The following is a 19,095-nucleotide window of genomic DNA, read 5'->3' as shown; positions in this document are numbered from 1 at the left end:
AGTCTCCTGGGGGCTGTTTAAATACGATTGTTCGCATGTGATGCCTCCTCTGGAACTGCCTACTACCATGCTTAGGTTCTTGTCTTTTTCTTAATGTTTCTGTCTAGAGGAAGATTGAAAAATAAAGATTTAAAAAATATATTTGTTCTTCTTTCGGGAGGACCAGGCAAATATACAGATCCCCAGTCTGTAGACAAACGAAACGATTAGAAGGTAATTCTCTTATGAGCAACACAATTTTAACTCATTACGTCACACAGGGTTTTTCACTCGCATTATAGTGCGCTTTTTCCAGGCGTGGACATGAGCCCACTTGAAAACCTAGATTTTCGTCAAGTTTTTTTACTGCAAGATCTGCATTTTCTCCATCTGTTCTTAACTGTCAGACGAACTTGTGTTGCTCTGCCTCACGGGTGTCCACAGACCAGTACACTGTGACTGTCGAGATTTTTTGGCCTGGTCCAAGTTTTATGCAAAAGAAATCTACGAAGTTGTCAGGCATAGGGAAAGAGGAAATTAGGGGAGCTCCATACAGGTTGCTCAAACAACAGGATTTACGTGAGATTCCGTTTCCACAATAAATGTGGTGCATACACCTGATTACCAACCGAAATGGATACGTGGTTGCATGTACAAGACTCAGATGCCATTGGTGCCTGATACTCGGAAAGCAGAAGTGTTGAGAGTAATTGTGTGAATCTGACAATGCAGAGGTGGATATCGTGGCTGTGGTAATATGTATTATGCAATGATGATGCCCTGGGGGAAACAGGCACGTACCGGTATTTGATTTCAATTTATCTGAAGTAAAGTAGAAAAGTCTCCGAGGTGCTTCATCGCTCCGCTACAATAATATGACGACTTAAACTCTCTTTGGGTTACTGACATTTAAAAAAAAACAAAAGCAATATACTTTAAGAGAATACATTTTCCTCATTAAAAGTGCATGCCATCATAGAAAGATAATTTAGCGCTTTTTTCATTTTTATTGAGTGTTAATAAAGTATTACAACTACTGTACAAATATACATATTTCTGAATATATTTTCAATTAAATAGAGCTAACTTTTCCTGTGCTAAAGCACTTCCAGAAAAATATGTACTTCAGTCACTGAAATATGAAACAATTAACATTGGTTAAGTATAAATATGAAGCACAGTTGTAATAAAATCTGGGTGGGTAAAAGTAGCGCAAGGTTGTTGAAAGTACTGCAATAATTCAGAATTGGGAGAGGTATTGGGGCAGAATAAAGGACATAAGAATGTAACACATGGTAGCGACTCCAATTTTAAAACAACTCAATGAGACAAGTTTTATATGCAAGGCAATACCTTAGGCACACTGGCCATCATTAAGTGAAGCGCTTCCTGGTCATTTCAACATTAGCACTAGCATTGTATGGCATGTAGCTCCCAGCGGCATCATCAGTCAGACTGTATATTACATCCTCATGTCAGAGGCCAGCATCATTTAGCAATGCATTACCAAATGGCATGTCCAAGAAGGTGAAAGAATGGGGAGGTATTGTGAAGGGGTCATCTAGAGTAGTACCTGTGCTGACTGCAGAGCAGCTTCAAGGTATAGACTAGAAATGAGACCTCCGCCATGTGTGAGGCAGTTGATAGATGACAAGATGACTGAACCAGCACTGTTCACAAGTATACCATTCAGGCTTGTTGGTAAGCAGGTGTATTTTCATACCTGGTGGCTAGTCTGGGCCAAAGAAATGACAAAAGGCGTAATATATACAGTTGAATGGCAATGGAAAATCCTCCAATCACTGTCGAGGGAAATGGCAAATCTGGTAAAAATTAACCAATGATATTTACTCTACCACATGGATAGAATGCAGGACAGAATTCAGGCAGTGGAGTTTTGACACTTTCATAATTGGGGGAGTATCTATTAATACCTTCATCTAAATCAGAGCTTAAGTATGCATCATAGATCATGTACCTAAAACACTGCATAGTTCAGTGTAGTGCGTCTTTGTCGTGAGTCCAAAAATCCCAGCATTTGTGTTCTTTAATCATCTCTCTTTTTGGTCTATGCACATTTGTTGATTCATCTCTAGACTTTATTGTAAGATGATAAAATATTCTTAGAACTACTAATGAGACATAAACTATGTGATTTTACAAATCCTAATCACACCCAAAACATTCTGTATCTGGTGTACAATACATCGAGATAGAAAGTTTATTTCCTTTTCCCCAAGTTTAAACCACATTACAAGGTCTGGATCTGTTTTCTTTGTGGATCAAATTGAAGTTTGAGTCTACTAATGGATCCATTCCAGGTCCAATCATTATTGTTCGCAGGTGACCATTATTTGTCATTATTATCCTCAGTTTCTCTCTGTTTAATAGCTAAGTGGTATTTCTGGCACATCGAGATGTGATAAGCACACATCTAGAAAGTTGAGAACTATGGAAGTATATTTCTTCAGATAAACATCTGGTAGGGGCTATAACTTGTACCACTTAGATTAACCGCGATATTGGTTTTCTTCTCATTTTGACATTGGGATACCATGTCTCCAGTTAAAAATGCCCTTTACAAATTATTATAAATAAGACAGAACTTCACAGCATCATTTTGCATATTTGACATTCGTGTTCCAAGCCTCCAGTGTCTAAATTAAAAGCATGATTCTGTTTTCAACAACTAAGTTCCCCAAAGACGATAATTCAGCTCCACGACAAGAGTTTGTAAGATCCCTCTTGCATCTGCAAACCAACACCTGGTTGTACCCTCTCCTCTCACTTTGAAAATATACAACAACTGCTACATCTTAAATTAAAGACACTGATGTGTTTTGAAACATTCTCTGGGAAGTGCTTTTTAGACTAATAATGTACGCAAAAATCGTTCTTTGCAAAAAAGAAAAAGAAACACAAAAGTGCAACTTATTTTTCATACCAAGTGGTCCACAGGCCACTATGAAGTCTTCCATGGCAGGCAATGCAGACTCTACACAACATTATTCTCCCCTTTACACAGCCTCGGATTGGCAGCGGTCTTGCCGTGATTTAGTCTTCCATTTCAATGTTAAGTGCCTGGATTATCCTTATAGACACCACGTTTTGAGTTCACTTCTATACACTAAGCACTGCATTGATATATGGTTTGTTTGCTTCCTATGTGCAACAGTCCCAGGTGCCTTATGCTTTGGACAGAACTTTGGAAATGCTGTAAAGGGAGTGAAGCTCTATGGACTGCTTCCTGTGCTCTTCCCTTTCCCGCTCTTGCTCTGGGTCAAAGGTGCCTTGAAGCACGGCTAGTTTTTCCGATGAGCTTCTTTTCTGAGGGCGGAGCACGTAGTTGTAAATCATAGATGCCACAACCCCGCCTGCCATGGGCCCGACCCAGAAGATCTGCAGAAAAGGAGAAAACCGTTTTAGAGCATGGCGTTTGAGCTTCTGGAGGAATGTATGTCGGAACAACGCATGCTGGAACCACGCATGACTGAACAACGCAGTCGGAACGACGATTGCATTGTTACCACTAATGCCTTTACCACGAATGCCTTAACGATTTTTCATTGTAAAAGAATTTCTGGTAAAGGCATTAATGAATGGCATACATGGTTCCAGCATGCGACCCCCCACCCCTAAAAACTACCGCAACCCCCCACCCCTGCCCATAAAACCTAAAACCACCCCAACCCCACCCTGTCCCTAAAACCTAAACTACCCCAACCCCCCACCCGCCCTAAAACCTAAAACTACCCCAGCCCCCACCCCTACAATTACCACAACCCCCTGCCCCCCTTAAAACCTAAAACCACCCGAAGCCCACACCCCGCCCCTAAAATTACCACGACCCCCCACCCCTGCCCCTAAAACCACCCCAACCCCACCCCGTCCCTAAAACCTAAATTACCCCAACCCCCACCCCGCCCCTAAAAACTAAAACCACCCCAACCCCCACCCCTAAAACCTAAACTACCCCAACCCCTACCCCGCGCCTAGAACCTAAAACCTAAAACCACCCCAAACGCCATCCCTGCCCTAAAATTACCCCGACCCCCAACCCTAAAACCTAAAACCACAATCCAACCCCCCACCCGCTCCTAAAATTACCGTGACCCCCCACCCCGAAAAAATGAAAACCACCACCACCCCCAACCCCGCCCCTAAAACCTATAACCACTGCAACCGCCCCACCCACCTCTAAAATTACCGCAACCTCCCACCCTGCCCCAATACCTAAAACCAACCCCCCCACCCCACCCCTAGAACCTAAACTGCCCCAACCACCACCACCAAAAAGTAAAAATACCCCAGAACCCCCACCCCACCCCTAAAACTAAAAATGCCCAACCCCTCTCCCCGCCCCTAAACCTAAACCACCCCGACCCCCCACCCCCAAAAACAAAAAATACCCCGAACCCCCCCCGGCCCCTAAAACAGCCCCTGCCCCACTTACCTGATCATGTCCTCCTCCTCAGCCGACTCCCTTCTTCTGTGCCTTAACCATGCATGTGTGTGGTTCAGTACATGCGTGGTTAAGGCACCGAACAAGGAAGTCATGGTTAACGAAAGCGTTGCTCCGCTTTCGTTGTCCACGACTTCGTTGATCGGGAGTTGTGGTTCAGGCTGCTTCCCCATCTGGAGGGAACCCTCACTTCCTCAGCAAGAACACACTTCTTGGTAGCATCTTTCGTTTTAAAATAAAAACATACCTTCCTTTCGTTTTGTCAGGTTTCAAATCGAAATCTTACCCAGTGATGAGTGAAGGTTGCTGTTATTACTGCAGGGCCAAAGGATCGTGCAGGATTCATGGAGCAACCAGTGTAGTATATCTACGAATAGGAAAAAGAATCAGATGGGGGAGCAGATAAAACATATGAACTCGTGGTATGCTTTTCATCTTCTCTAAACCATAACACTGACAATCGTTCGACTGCGAGTGACAGAGACTAAAAAAGATGTCGTATTTCTACACTTAGCACACCGACATCATTCCCTACTTAAAGGTGTCAAATCTTTATCATTCCATGCCTATAGTTAACACATTTAGGCTCTGATTTATACTTTTTTTTTAACCTCATTAGCGTCATTTTGTGACGCAAAAACGGTGCAAACTTAGGGGCATATTTATACTCTGTTTGCACCAAATTAGCGTCAATTTTTTTAACTCTAATTCGGTGCAAAACTAACTCCATATTTATACTTTGGCGCTAGACCCATCTATCACCAAATGTATGGCGTTAAAGTCATTTTTCGGAAGTGGAAACCTCCCTTTCCTTAATGAGATGCAAGGTAGGCGTTCCCGTGCAAAAAATGACTCCATGGCCTTAATGCCATAATTATGCTCCTGTGCAAAAATGGTGCACAGGAGGGAGTAAGGGTTAAAAATGGGTCAAAGCTTGCTTTGCCCCATTTTTTTACGCCTGGGCTAGGGTAGGCATTAGGGGACCTGTTGGCCTATTTCCATGGTGGAACACCATGGAATAAGCCCACATGTGCCCTCCCCAGGCCCCAGGGACACCCCCCCCCGCCCACACCAAAGGGACAGCAGAGGATGGGGGACCACATCCCAGGTAAGTACAGGTAAGTAATTAATTTTAATTTTAAAAGTGCCATATGGGGCCCTGAAATGGGCCCCCATACATAGCACAGGGTGCAATGGCCATGCCCAGGGGACTCTGGTCCCCTGTGCTGGCCATTGGGGTGGTGGGCATGTCTCCTGTCTTTTCTAAGACAGGAGTCATGTGGTATGGATGGTTTTGCGTCAGAAAATGACTCTAGGCAGGTTAGAGTAAATTTTTGGTGCAAAACCCCTTATTCCATACTGCCAGCCCCACCCGACTAACGCCATTTTTTTTTTCACTAGCCTACCCTTTACACCAGCTTGCACCATTCCACAGTATGGTGCCCGGCTGGTGCACTGAAATGGTGCAAGCTGATGCTAAACTTTTTGGTGCAAAACTGCGTTAGTGCAGTTTTGGACCAAAAAGTATAAATCAGGGCCTAAATTATATTTTGTAAGTTTGCACAATTTTTGCGTCAAAAAATGACGGTAATGCTGCACAAAAAAAGTATAAATCAGGGCTGTAAACCATTAACTGCCAACAGTTATCACAATTACATCATTATCTACCAACAGTTAATTTAATGACATAATTCATTACTCGTATTCAGCATATCGAGATCGTTTCTTCTCTGTAGTCAGAACATGTATATTGTTTCCACCCACAGCTGACACACATATCATTCTTGACTCACAATCAGGTCATGTATTTCATTCACCGCCCATATTTTACGTACAGTGTCAATCAGTAATTACAGGAGGAACTAAACCAGTAGAAGCAGATTCTCAGCTGAAGGTGCTAAAATGAGACGCCAGGCAGTACTGGCGGCAGGTTCTAAGGTGCTGTGTACTGAGCCTCTGTCAGCATGAGGTGCCATTCTAAATTAATAAAGTGTTCAGAACTGTACAGCCGGCACCACTATCCGCAATACCTAATGCCAAGAAAAGATGGTGCTGCAGGCAATGTGAGCTTCTTCACCACTGCTACTGATCCTCCATTGCACCGGGTGCCATGCAGTGTTTAATTTGTAAAATAAAGAAATAAGTGGCAGGGCCCTTGTCAGGAGGCCACTTCCGCTTGCTCTTCCCGTTGCTGCCATCAGCGATGCCAGTTTCAGTAACAACACAATGACTGAGCATCACACTCTTACAGGAGTGACGATTCTGACTATTCCAGGCCCCCAGAGTTATATGAATGGCTTTGGTGGCAGGTATTAGTCATTTTAAATTTAGGTTGAATTAATAAGCAATTGTTGTGCTTGTCTCTAAATTAGATGAACAGCGCCACCAAGTGGCAGACTGTCATAGGTGCCGATGTTGACAATTAAGTGCCCAATGCCAAGCACCAGAAACCACCGGCTCAAATTAAGCACTGACACCACCTGATCCCAGAAGTTCAGCAGCTTGGAGCTTGCAGTCAGTGATGTTGGGTGTGTCTAATCAGCAAACTCTTCCGAGAGATGCTGGTTTAACTGAGAGAATATTTTCCCACACACAAAAATCTTGCTTCTCTCACAACATTAGAACACATTAGCAGTAATCTGTTTCACAGTCAGCACTGCCACGCAGTTCCTTAAAAACCTCCCTAGGCAAGGAATGGCTAAAGAAGCACTGTGCATCAAGTTCGCAGCCTATACTCAAGAGTGATATTAAAGAGCATATTACTCAATTAATATCCACTTGTATGGTTTATGACTTACTGCTTTGTCATGTGTAGTAGTTATAAATAGAGATGTATAACTAGATCCAGGATGAAAGGGTTTGGACCCATGGATTGATATTGTGAATATTAGCAAATTTTCTCATCAGCGTAACATCTTCGTAACATGCATTCTTTCTCAGGGGATCACTATTGAAGTCATAAGCACTGAATAATCCCGCCTACATGTGGGGATCCAGCAGCACTTCCCCGTAGTATGTCTTCTGAAGTGTAGATCTTCACCTTTCTTCACAAAGGCCTGTAGAAACACTTAAGATAAGAACATTATACAGTCTATAAGAAGGGCTACAATTACTCAATTCTTCAGATTATACTTTTAAAAGGTTAGAGAAACTCATATACATGTATATTTAGAGCCAAATACTTTTGGAGTCAGCTTAAATCCCTTACACGAACCCTGTTTGTAAAAGTAGGGAGATGAAGGATAGAAGGAGAGTGTGACCCTTTAGGATGCCATAATGTGAGTGTAAAAATAATGTCTGTGACTTGAAGGACCCAGAGACCACTAGTATCCAAACCTGCCCACAGGTGGCAGTTGCTTTCCATGGTTTCCATGGTTTTCAACTGTTTCTTGAATTTTCTTTTTTTTCTGGCAGTAATTTGTGGTATTTAGTCAAATAAAATACCATCTTTATTTGACAAGTGCCCTGCCTGTCGGAAGAAGAAGGCCAATTCAGACACTCACGAGGTCTGTATCATCTGCCCTCCTGAGAGCCATGTTCCAGACAATTGCCACACTGCAGGAAGTTCTCTAGGCGTACCCTGAGGGAAGGGGAGAAAATTTGTCTTCATGGAACGCAGGCAACAGGCGCAGTTTGGAAGCAGGATGTCAGGAGAACAAGTAGAGGGTCAGTCCTCTACCAGGGCTGTTTCACCTTCCTCTGAGGACCCCAGGCTTGGAAAGTCCAAAAACAGGAGTTCTGCCCAGAAACAATGTTCCAGGTTGACATCGAGAGGTTTGATGTCAAGACAAGGTACAGCACCAAAGTGTTCTCCTTCGAGGGCTGGGTTAACTTCAAAGAGGAGGTGAAGATCGACGTTGAGACAGGGTTTGTCAACATCTAGGGTGGCTACAACATCGAGGCACAGAAGGACTTTGACGTTAAGGAGTGTGTTGAAGTCAAGACAAAACAAAAAGTCGATATCAAGAAGTATGTTGACTGACAGAAGTAGGCGAAGGACGCCTTTGAGGAGTATGTCGACATTAAAAATATCAAGACATGCAGAAGGAAGAAAACGGAGATGCATTTTTTCATCTCCTGACTCGGAGTACTCCAGAGTGTATTCTACTTCATCTCTGATAGGATTACCAGACTCTTCTACTCCTCTGCCTTCATCTCCTCTGCCACCACCACCTCCTCCACCACCTCTTCCTCAGACACTACTTCCACCAGCGCCAGCACCACTTCCTGCACCTGTGGAAGTCCCTGTTAAAACACCTTCGGTTTCTCCACGACAATCACATTTGAGAACTCGCCACCATTCACACCATTCCAGACTCTCCAGACGCTCTTACCATCATCATCACCATGCGTCTAGGTCTAGATCAACATTGCATACAAGGTCTGGACATCATTCCTACTACTCCACTTCCTCTTCCAACATAAAAAGATATTCACCGACATTGTAGGACTCTACCAACCATGGGTTTCTCCAGTGCATGATGTCACTACATTCCAGGAAGAGCTGTGAAATTAAATTCTCCATTGTCAATTCCAACACCCTCCACATGTGTCATATTTGAGATTCTTCACCACCTTTCAGTGTCAAGGCCTCTCCTTTCTTTAGTTCCGGGACTTTTGGAACATCTATGAATGTGTTCCTCACTCCAGCTTCAGCTAAAGCAGCTCTGTCAAGACTAAAGGAGAAATATAGGCCTCCAGAGCAAGATCCACTATTTCTACAATCTGACCCACCCCTGGATTCTGTAGTCATCTTAGCAGCTATGAAACACCACTCTACGACTCCTTCTTCTATTATACTACTGGAGAAGGAGAGTAAACAATTGGGCTAAGCGGGCCATGAGGTATGTAGTACAGCTGCTGTCACTAAGAAGGCAGCTAGTACATCAGCTCTTCAGGGCAGATATGACAGGACCTTATGGGAATCCTCACAGAAATTTGCAGGTGACCTACCCAGAGACAAAGGGGAGGACTTCCTTGAGGTTGTCAACAAGGGTCTGATTGTCTCCCACCAGATCATCAATGCTGCAGCTGATTCATCCTTATTAGCGGCACACGAGTATGGTCACAGGGTGGCATTGTGATGACCTTCATGGCTCCATCTCACGGCCCTCAAGCATGAATCACAACAACAGACCCTTAATCTGCCATTCTTGGGATCCACACTCTTTGGCAGTCATACGGATGACGAGATGGCCTGCATAAAATTGGAAATGGAGACCCTTAAGGCTGGTGGCTTTGAAAAACAAGAGGAACAACAACGGCCCTACAAGCCCTACCAACAGCGTTTTTCCCCTCAGTGTTCAACCCCCCCACCAGGTCGACAGCAACCCAAACAGCAGAGACCTTGCCGGCAACAACGGCGGGGCAGCCTAGAGTGAGAGCCACTCAACAACTTTGTCATGTGTAGTAGTTATGAATAAAGGTATTTAACTAGATCCAGGATAAAAGGTTTGAACCCATGCATTAGCAAATTTTCTCTTGTGTGTAGCATCACCGTAACATGCATTCTGTGAAGTATCAAGCACGTTTTTTTCAGGTCATGTGCACTATCCTATGGTAATAATAGGGAATTTGACCTTTGCAATGCTGTGAATATTCTTGGTGTTTGATGAATCTTCACAAAACCTTATGGAAAAAGTACATCCTCTCTGGGTTTGTCGTGGAAAGTTTTGTGTAGCTCTGTCGAATGGAGGCCTAGAAATGTCCAGTGTTAACTGCATTAGGAGTCTTTGTTGCTTGATTCATAAAAACGTAAGAATATAATTTTACTAAACTACTGATTTAATTAAATGTTTACTCACTGACATGCCTTTGCTTGTTTTGGTATAACTTCATTCAGTAGTTTTTGAGAAACTAGCTTTTAAAAAGTTTTATGATCTGGCTATGAAGGGGTTAAAATTCACAGCTATATGAACCCTTAATTTGTGGATCCTCTATGGCTTCAGTAATCCGCTAAAAAAACATGGATGGTACTCCATAGGACTAGGAAGCTTTTTGTCCTCTCTTCAACTGGGGATCTGGGGATCTGGGAATCCAGCTGGCGTTTTGTGAGTCTGCTATGCTCCGATTGGCTGGTCATCAATGGAATTTTTTTATTGTGGCTACCATTACCCAACACAGTTCACTGAACACCATTTTGTGGAAACGAAAAAGAAAAACGACATAAGAGGCATGGCGGACCTACTCGTACCTCCATGCCCATGTGGGAGAGGAATCAAAAATAATGTTTTTTTTCTAGCAAGAGTCACACACCCTGTGTGGAATTGTGAATTCTGGACATTCCCTGGGTTCAGGAGACACTCCTGAGGCCTCATGATTTGAGAATGAAGCAGAGGATTCAAAAATCCTGAAAAAAATGGGGGAAAAGTATCATGGTCACTACTGCTGCACTTGGCTCAGCTGCAAAACATGAGTTGGCTGCAACAGCGGATTGGGAGAGAGCCTGGCCTCAGTCCAGTACTTGGTGGCAAGCCTCGCAGGTCATGTCCGAAGACCTCATGCAGCAGGTGATGGCTGCTTGTGGCAGGATGGGATTCTGCTGCCAACATCTTCTCCAGATCCTGAAGACATTGCGTAGCAAGGGTTGTACTCATGATGCAGGTTTGGCGAAGGACATGACTGGTTTTGACCGACCCCCGCCAACTCAGCTGCAGTCAGTGTGTAGAGGGGGTTGGCCGCCAGTGGAGGGTGTGGGTAAATGCCAAGTACTGCGACCCATCCTCGCTAAGCCAAAGGCTTTGTGCAGTAGGGTCTGACTGCCAAAAGGAGGGTTGTAGGCCAGTTCTTGTGACCAACCTCCATGGTGCACAGCCAAAGGCCTGTACTGTGGGGGGCGGACTGCTCATGAAGGCAGGGCACAGGGAACTGTTGCATGTGGTTTATAATAAAAATAAAATCACTGAAAATAAGCTCAAGTTATGGTTAGCTATGATTATGACACTGCCACATATATTTAAAAAACAGAAATTAACTGAAAAAGTTAAAGTGGAGTTATGGTTGAGAATTAAAACAGAAAAACACTGAAATTTGCAAGTTACGTTTAGGACCGTATTCTTTAACTCGTGTAACAGACATGCAAACCATTCTTCACACACCAAATTCAATGCTTATAATCTCACAATAGTTATGCAAATAAGAAACAACTCCTAAATCCATAATGTAAATAAATACCAATGCATATTCAAAACAATAATTAATGTTGCATTAACAGTTGTCTCTGTCATAGTTTTAACGATAACATGACATGTAAACTTAACTCTAAGGCCCAAATTTAAGGATGGCCTTGCACCATCTAACGCCACATTAGTGTCACTTTTCTTACGCTAATGTGGAGTTAGATTGCCAAAAACGCTGTGCCATATCTACAGTGGCGCAATGCATACATTGCACCGCTTTGTGACTCTTTGCACCACATTATGCATGCCCCCTCTATAATGTATGCAAAGGGGGCATTCCGGCGCAAGGAGGCCACCAAAAAGCGTGCAATGAAATAAGACGATTTCATCGCGCCATTTGTGGCGTCATTTTTAATGCCTGCTGAAAGCAGGTGTTAAAAGGACGAACCTATTGGAATCAATGGGCCTTCTTGCACTTTGCTCCACTAGAGTCAGAATTTGTTATGCTAACGGAGCAAAGCGTCAGATTTTGATGCTATTTTTCCTGATACCACCATGGTGTGCCATTTCTTAAATACAGCGCAAACATGGTGGCATTATGGGGGAACAGAGGGGTGCAAGAAAAGTGGCGCTTCACGATGTGAAGTGCTACTTTTCTTAAATCTGGGCCTAAGATTATTCACGACATTGGTAATTACATCTGTCACATAAACAGTGAGGTCAAGAGCATTGCATCTGTTGTATGAGTTACGGTTTGCATGTCCTTTGTGTGAGTCATGGAATGCAGTCCTAACCATAACTTGTGAATTTCAGTGATTTTTCTATTGTGATATATGTATACTGTTGCAGTGCAGGGAGCCGAGAGCTGAAGGGCATTTTTGGACAGGTAGAATGCTATGTCATAGGTGAGTACTGTTGGAGTGTAACTTTTAAAATTAATATTAACATGAAAAGCTTGCAATATAATGTGTAATGAAGCTGTATAGAACATATGTTAACCTAGAAGAAAAATTATGTACGTGTTTGGAATGTGCCCACGGGGAGTGGCCACCAATGTATAGGATGATTAATGAAACTGACTAATAATGAATTAACAATGTACTAATCTATGATTTTGTGTTAGTATTAAGGATTATGTATTAGGGTTTTGCAAAGTTAACCACTAGGACTTAGTTAGCAAGGGTTTGGGCCTAGCTGCATGGTCTCACATTAACTGTGTTTTCTAAAATGCAATGTGATGCTTTCCTTAAGGACACGAAGCTGTACTTTTCCAGAAGCTAGAGATATGTGTGTAACCATAGTAAATTCTTTCTCATGGGACCCGACTTGCTCAAGAAGACATTCTTGCCGAATGCAACAGTGTAATTCGCAACAGGTGCAAGGTCGCCTGGACTAGGAGAAGACAATGGAACTACTGACTGGAGCGACAAGTGTAACTTTTCTTACCTGACATTCCACCCGTTGAAGACGTCAATCACAGGAGACAATCAAATGCATGAGAACTGTCTTAGGTGAAAATTCTAGTAAGGTGTGTGACGGATTATTGGACAGAGCTAACGATGCACCAAATATTGCCCAATGGGAAATTAGAGACTTGTTCGAAAACTTTGATATAACGGCGTGACCCAAGAAGAAATCAGCCATTCTTCCTTGCCATTAACGAGCCATTCTGCCATTCCTCATCATCCCTTTGCCATTCTGAGAGACTTTGTTTTATACCTTAAGCCATCCTCACCTTGTTCCTTGTCTGATATGCACTTCTCCTCCTTATGAGGGAAGAGCCTTTTCTTACTATGCCCTACTGAGACTTACCTGTCTATCCTGGCTGATGGCGAATCGACTGATGTCCTGAGGATGAAGACTGATCCTGCAAGCTGACTCATTCGGATGGGTAACTTTCTGATGATAAATTGTATTTGTCTGTTTGCCTTTTCTTTCTAGGTACCAACTGCTCTTTTGATAGAGGCCATAGTTAGATGTTTTCGAAAATTCATTTTGCTAAATTGTTTTGCTTGAAGCTCAACATGCTGATGCTAATTAGAGGTTAGTTAAGGAGTTCACTAATATCGGATGCAAATAGACAAATGACCGACTTCTTGCTTTGTGAATAATGTACTAATGATACTCTGCTAAAATTTGACTCATGTTAACGTCTTTCTTTGTTCTAATGTTCATGACCTATGCTTTGATAAAGTCTTACTCGAGTTGCCAAGTTATTGTGGTATTGATGTGCTTATTGATATTGCGACTAATAAATATGATACTAGAGTGTAACTAATAGGGAACAAATATCCTAAATCTTACTAGATTTGTGTGGTTTTTCATGGCAGAAGGATCAGGGTGTGTTTATTCTTATTAAATGTTATTGATTAGTTTGATTGATTAGTTATTGTGAATATTGATGAGGCTATTGATCTATTGATTGTAATGCTAAACAAATATCTCGTTCTGGGACGTCCCCAAACGTGGTCAAAAGATTCATTGGCCTAAAACGAGTCCCCTTTTAAGTTAAATTATCAAGGTTCGGACACGTTATCAGTTCTTTGTTGAAGGAGCCATTTATGTGCAATGAATACAAGTGTAAGGGTTTTTGTGTCGTGGGTCAGTTTCCACAGGGGTGCTCTTATCTTGCCTTAGGACTCAGCATCTTTTAGTCTGATGGTGAGGGAAATATGACACATAGAAGTCTCCTGCCCCATCTTTCTTTTAGCTGCTCCCCACTCACCTTGCAATGATCTCCTAATCGGCTCATATGGCGCTCCATTCACCACCGTCCACTCCCCGGATAGGTTTGTGCTGTACAATTAGCCATAATCAAATACCTGCATTTGCATATTCATTTTTCATTAAGAAAACTGGAATTGGCATGGTTCTTGAGGTCTGCCAAGCACCTTTTTTGACAAGTATCTATGACAGTCATTGTGCCTAATCTGCCTTTACCAGTCAGCCAAAAAGCATCACTAAACTTCTCACTCCAGCACACATTTGGGACATTTCTCTCATTTGTGAGTCTGAAAGGGATTTCTTAAAGTATTCATCTAAATACATACCCCGAGCAGGTGTCCTAGGGTAACAGACAGGCCGATAGATAGAGCTGGCGAACCCACGTTGTCTGTTCTCTGGCTGTCGGTGGAGGCAAAAACACACAGGACGAGCTGCAGGGTGAGAATGAGCTCCACAGCAAAGGCCTGCCCGGCGCTAACATTACTGTTGGGCTGGAAAGAGAAAAGCAAAATGCGCCAGTAATGAGTACACGCCGTGATTTGGCAGTCTTAATCTGCCAATAGCAATTGCATAGAATTTCAGTAGTCTGCGACATGTTGCATTTTTGTTCACAAGCACGAGGAAACAGCGCCCCCCGTTGGTTTGTGAAAGGCCATAGCTAAGAAATACACAAAATCCTGAGAAGTCTCAGGATAACACTTACTTGCATATGTTCTGGGGCAATTGGATGCGTGAAATATGACGCGATAAACACATTATAGCTAATATCGTGTTATAAATGCAACACCGTGTTACACACACCTGCCAGTAATCAGCGCTGGCTGCACATTAGCGAGGCTGATCACTTTCCTGCCCTCACAGAACAAGAGATTGTTGTGGTCTCTAAGCCAACCTCTACCTTAGCCAAACCCACAACCAAGATATTATTTACAAACATGTTTCAGTCCATAGTAAACACCATGTGTTTGTCCAGCATACCTACTTTCGGTCTTTCCTGCTTCTATCGTTCCATATATAAACCTTGATAAGGTTCATGGGACATTGCAATTCAGGATGCGGACGAATGATGGTGCGGGGATGAGAGGGCCAAGTAATGGGAACCCCGCATTAAATGCCCGTTCACTACTGCCAGGGCGTTCTTTTCCCTTCCCACAAAGCATGCAAAATGCTCTCTTTCGCTGAAGCAATCCATTAAGAAATTATGGGCGAGCATTTGGTCATTCATGGAGGAAGGGAAGGATACTTCGCCTTTGAAGTCACACACAATGGTAAGATCCCCCTTTCGTGAAGGTGGGCGGCGGTGGTTAAGCTAAATGTTGGTGCCTTGTAAGGCGAAATGAACTCCAGAATGAGGTGTGAACACCACACCCCCCAAATACCCACTCTGCATCACGGGGAGCGGACTCCTTCACAGAACGAACCTAACCTTTATCTTATTCTGCACGTTTTAGGTTCTGCCCTTCGGAGAGTCACAGACTCGAGAAGTGACACATAGCACTTATCGCTGTCCTAATTGGGCCATCTAGAAATGCCAGAGGCAGTAATACACTCTGCCAGCAGAAGATTAATCCTTTCATTAGTTAATGCACGCCCTTAGACCTGCAAATTAAGAAAATGGGCTGCACTGCAGCGAAAGATATGTTGCAAGTTTAATGACTCCCATGGAGGGTCCATCCTGTGTGTACCCGTGAAAGCTGCAGGATGCGTTGCGCAAGAACTGGCTGATGGCTACCCCACCCTTGGAGTCTGATGGCGCCTCACTTACCATGTTCACTCCAAAGCTACCTCGGACGGCCTCCGGCGTCAATGCATATAGAAGGGCTGCTCCAACCACCGCTCCCAGCATCTGACCCATGATGTAAAAGACAGCTCGCAGCAGGGAGATCTGCGACCCCACCAAGAACGACAGGGTCACTGCTGGGTTTAGGTGGGCTCCACTGATGTGCCCCATCGTCTGGACCATGGTGCCGATGCCCAGGCCGAAGGTGAGTGCAATTTGCAGGATGGTTGGGAGTGCTCCGGACCACTTCAGGGCCGAGCCCAGGCCTAAGAAGACAAATAACATGGTACCTAAAAGCTCGGCCATGAAGGCGCGAGTAAAGGCGCCGGAACACAGCTCCTTTTTCATTGTTTAATTGCAATGAGACAGTGACTGCTTAGTTCTGAGGTTCTGTGTTTACTCTTCTGAGAGCTGGGATACACTTTTATATTCTCCTGGGCAGGAGGAAACCATTCCTGAAAGAGGCGGGGCTACTAGCCTTCTCCAAACCTAAAATTTTCCAAGCCGGAGCTCAGACCTGCCCTATTACTAATGTAGAAACTCAGTTTATTGCAGTTGCAGCTCATGTGCCTATCCAGTCTGTACTTAAAGAGCCACACAGCATCATTGGGGTGTTTTTTTAGTTCAAACAGTTTACTGTACGACTCTACAAGGCGTATCTCTGGGTTTTATGAGTATGGGGCGCTAAGCGTCATCTCTTGTAGGATTTGTGAGGCTACAAAAGTGCGGAGATATTTTGATGTTAAGTAGTTTAGAATGGGGAACTCTCAGCGCACTGTGTGCTAACAGAGGCTGTAGTCTAAAGGTGTGATGCATAACCAAAGGGACTCGTGCAGGAATGCAGACTGGATAGGGGCAGAGAATGTAGTGCTGGGTGGAGTGTTGTTAGTTTCCCATGAGAGCATGTCAATTTATTTTATTTTAGGTAATAGCACAGGCCTAGCTCCAAGGAGACCTGGAGTATTTTACAGTAAACAGTCGTATTTAAGCTGGAGCAGCTCAAACTTGAAGGCTGCATATAAAGCGGTTTTGTATTAGTTGGACCACCTTGCAGAAACCAAGACCTGATGGATGCATATATTTGACACCATAATAAATAAATAGTTCACTGTCAGTTATTATTTGCTTGATTACATTAAACATACTTATAATTTCAGGCACAGGGAGATAACATGATTTACCTAGCAGACTTTTTTTTTTTTTTCATGTATTGAAATTGAGCTCGAAATCCCCACTTCTGGTCCCAAAATCAGTAACGTATCCAGCAAACCGCATCTACCCCCATATGCTGTACAGGGGTTGTCGTTAGTGGTGCATATTGTCTATAACCTGTAAGGATGAGGTACTTGTGGTGCATTATGTGTAATCCACAAAACTGCTGTACCAGGAAGTGCTCACAACATAGACCATGAGACTGTAGAAGCTGAAGACCCGGCTCTTCATAGAAGCACCTTAGGAACCTCACAACTTGCATGCCTGGATGCCCTCAAGGGGTGATTAGTGCACCACACATATCACCTTAACCTAACCTAATGCTGGGGTCTATGGTGTATAACCTATGAGCTTGTCGTTCCAGGGAGCAGAGGAGAATGATCTTAGGGGAAAGGTGGATTGTATCACTGAAGCGATCAGTGTGTTCCAAGAGACAGTTCCAGAGAATGCTCTCAGCCTTCAGTCACTGGTTGCCACGAGTTGTCAGTCCTGTCTATGTAAATACACAGTTAGTCCTACGCTCACAATCATCAACGTAGCTGCTGCAAAGCTCCTAAGGCATCAGAGAAAAGGCACTTTAGAGAGTTACTAACTATCGAGACAGTGGGCAACTTATTTTCTGAAAAGTTGTTTATCGTACCCGGCCCAGTCGTTTGTGTACTAAACATATGGGCACTGGAATAATCCCAAAGGCAGGCAGAGTTCATGTTACGATGAAGGCACGTGAAGTATGTCGAGGATTCGAGGTAAGACGAGCAGTTTGTAAGGAGAAAGCTTACCCACGAGTTTTGTCGTAAAGGAGCAGCCATATAAAAGTGCAGCGGCTTTAGGAGGTCTGGACTAGAGACAGCTTGAACTGTCTCGCCACACGCACACACACAAATACAGAGGCTTTGGGGTTAGCCCTCTTCATCACTTGGCCTGTAAGTGTCATTCACATTTTGCTTTTTCCCACTACAATATTAGGAAATGGGTCTGCCCTCTTCAGCCATTGGCTCTCTACAGTGTTTCATGACGTGTTGCTTTCGCACAAATAGCTCTGCCTAAAGAACAGTCCACTTCAGTGCCTTGTCTGGTAGGCCAAGCATTTCTTTCATTTCTTGTTTTTTATTTAGTTTAGGATGCCTCAATATTTACTTACTTTCTTGCAAACATATACATACAACTGTTAGAATATGTCATTTTACATTTTATTACTTTTACAGTTTTTCATTGCTTATGCACGTTAAAAAAAATCAGAAAAATTCAGGCTTGCTGAAGCTAGAGCTGTCTTTCCTATGTTTGCTTCTTTGTTTTCTCGATCCAGAGTCCCGTAACACACAAGGAGACACCTAGGTGCTGAAATAAAAGACTGTAAGGCGGATCCGGCCGGAGGAGAAGAGACACTTATACTTGATATCTCTTCGTATGTCCTCTTTTTTGTCTTAACTTGACCTCTTTTCGTTAGGTGGTGTATATTAGAATTTACATACTAATCCACATAGCACTCCCTCTTGTGATTGCATGGAAATTGCCATCTAGTCAATATGCGTCGATAGACAGGGTTTGTGGTTAGAATTTCGCCTTTCTTATTTTTTTTGGAGTATATTTATTGATTTGTCATGGTTTGTCATTTTCGGAATTGGGTTTCTGAGAACTAAGTAATCCCCTGCAAATTTTCCATTATGGAGATTTTTTTAAATTATTTTGCCAGGAAAGTATTCCTGAGTTTGTGATACCAAGGACAGAAACGTAAAGAATACTGCAAATGTTAGATTTTGTTTTGTGGATGCATTCTGCTTCGGGCTCAGTGCTTTTGAACTTTCTTGTGTCCACCTATT

General features: G+C 43.3%; 1 protein-coding gene across 1 annotated transcript; it reads right to left on the bottom strand.

Annotated features, from left to right (window-relative positions):
* Nucleotides 1-2,965: 2,965 nt before the first annotated feature.
* On the bottom strand, nucleotides 2,966-16,411 carry LOC138294077 (aquaporin-2-like). Its single transcript, XM_069233316.1, has 4 exons — nucleotides 16,049-16,411; nucleotides 14,610-14,774; nucleotides 4,728-4,808; nucleotides 2,966-3,378 (listed from the first exon to the last, which is right to left on the bottom strand). Exons 1-4 carry the CDS (start codon nucleotides 16,409-16,411, stop codon nucleotides 3,166-3,168), a joined length of 822 nt encoding a protein of 273 aa, XP_069089417.1. The 3' UTR covers nucleotides 2,966-3,165.
* Between the last annotated feature and the right edge of the window lie 2,684 nt (nucleotides 16,412-19,095).

This window comes from Pleurodeles waltl, chromosome 4_2, assembly GCF_031143425.1.
Source record: "Pleurodeles waltl isolate 20211129_DDA chromosome 4_2, aPleWal1.hap1.20221129, whole genome shotgun sequence".
NCBI lineage: Eukaryota > Metazoa > Chordata > Amphibia > Caudata > Salamandridae > Pleurodeles > Pleurodeles waltl.
This window is presented reverse-complemented; position numbering and strand designations above follow the sequence as displayed.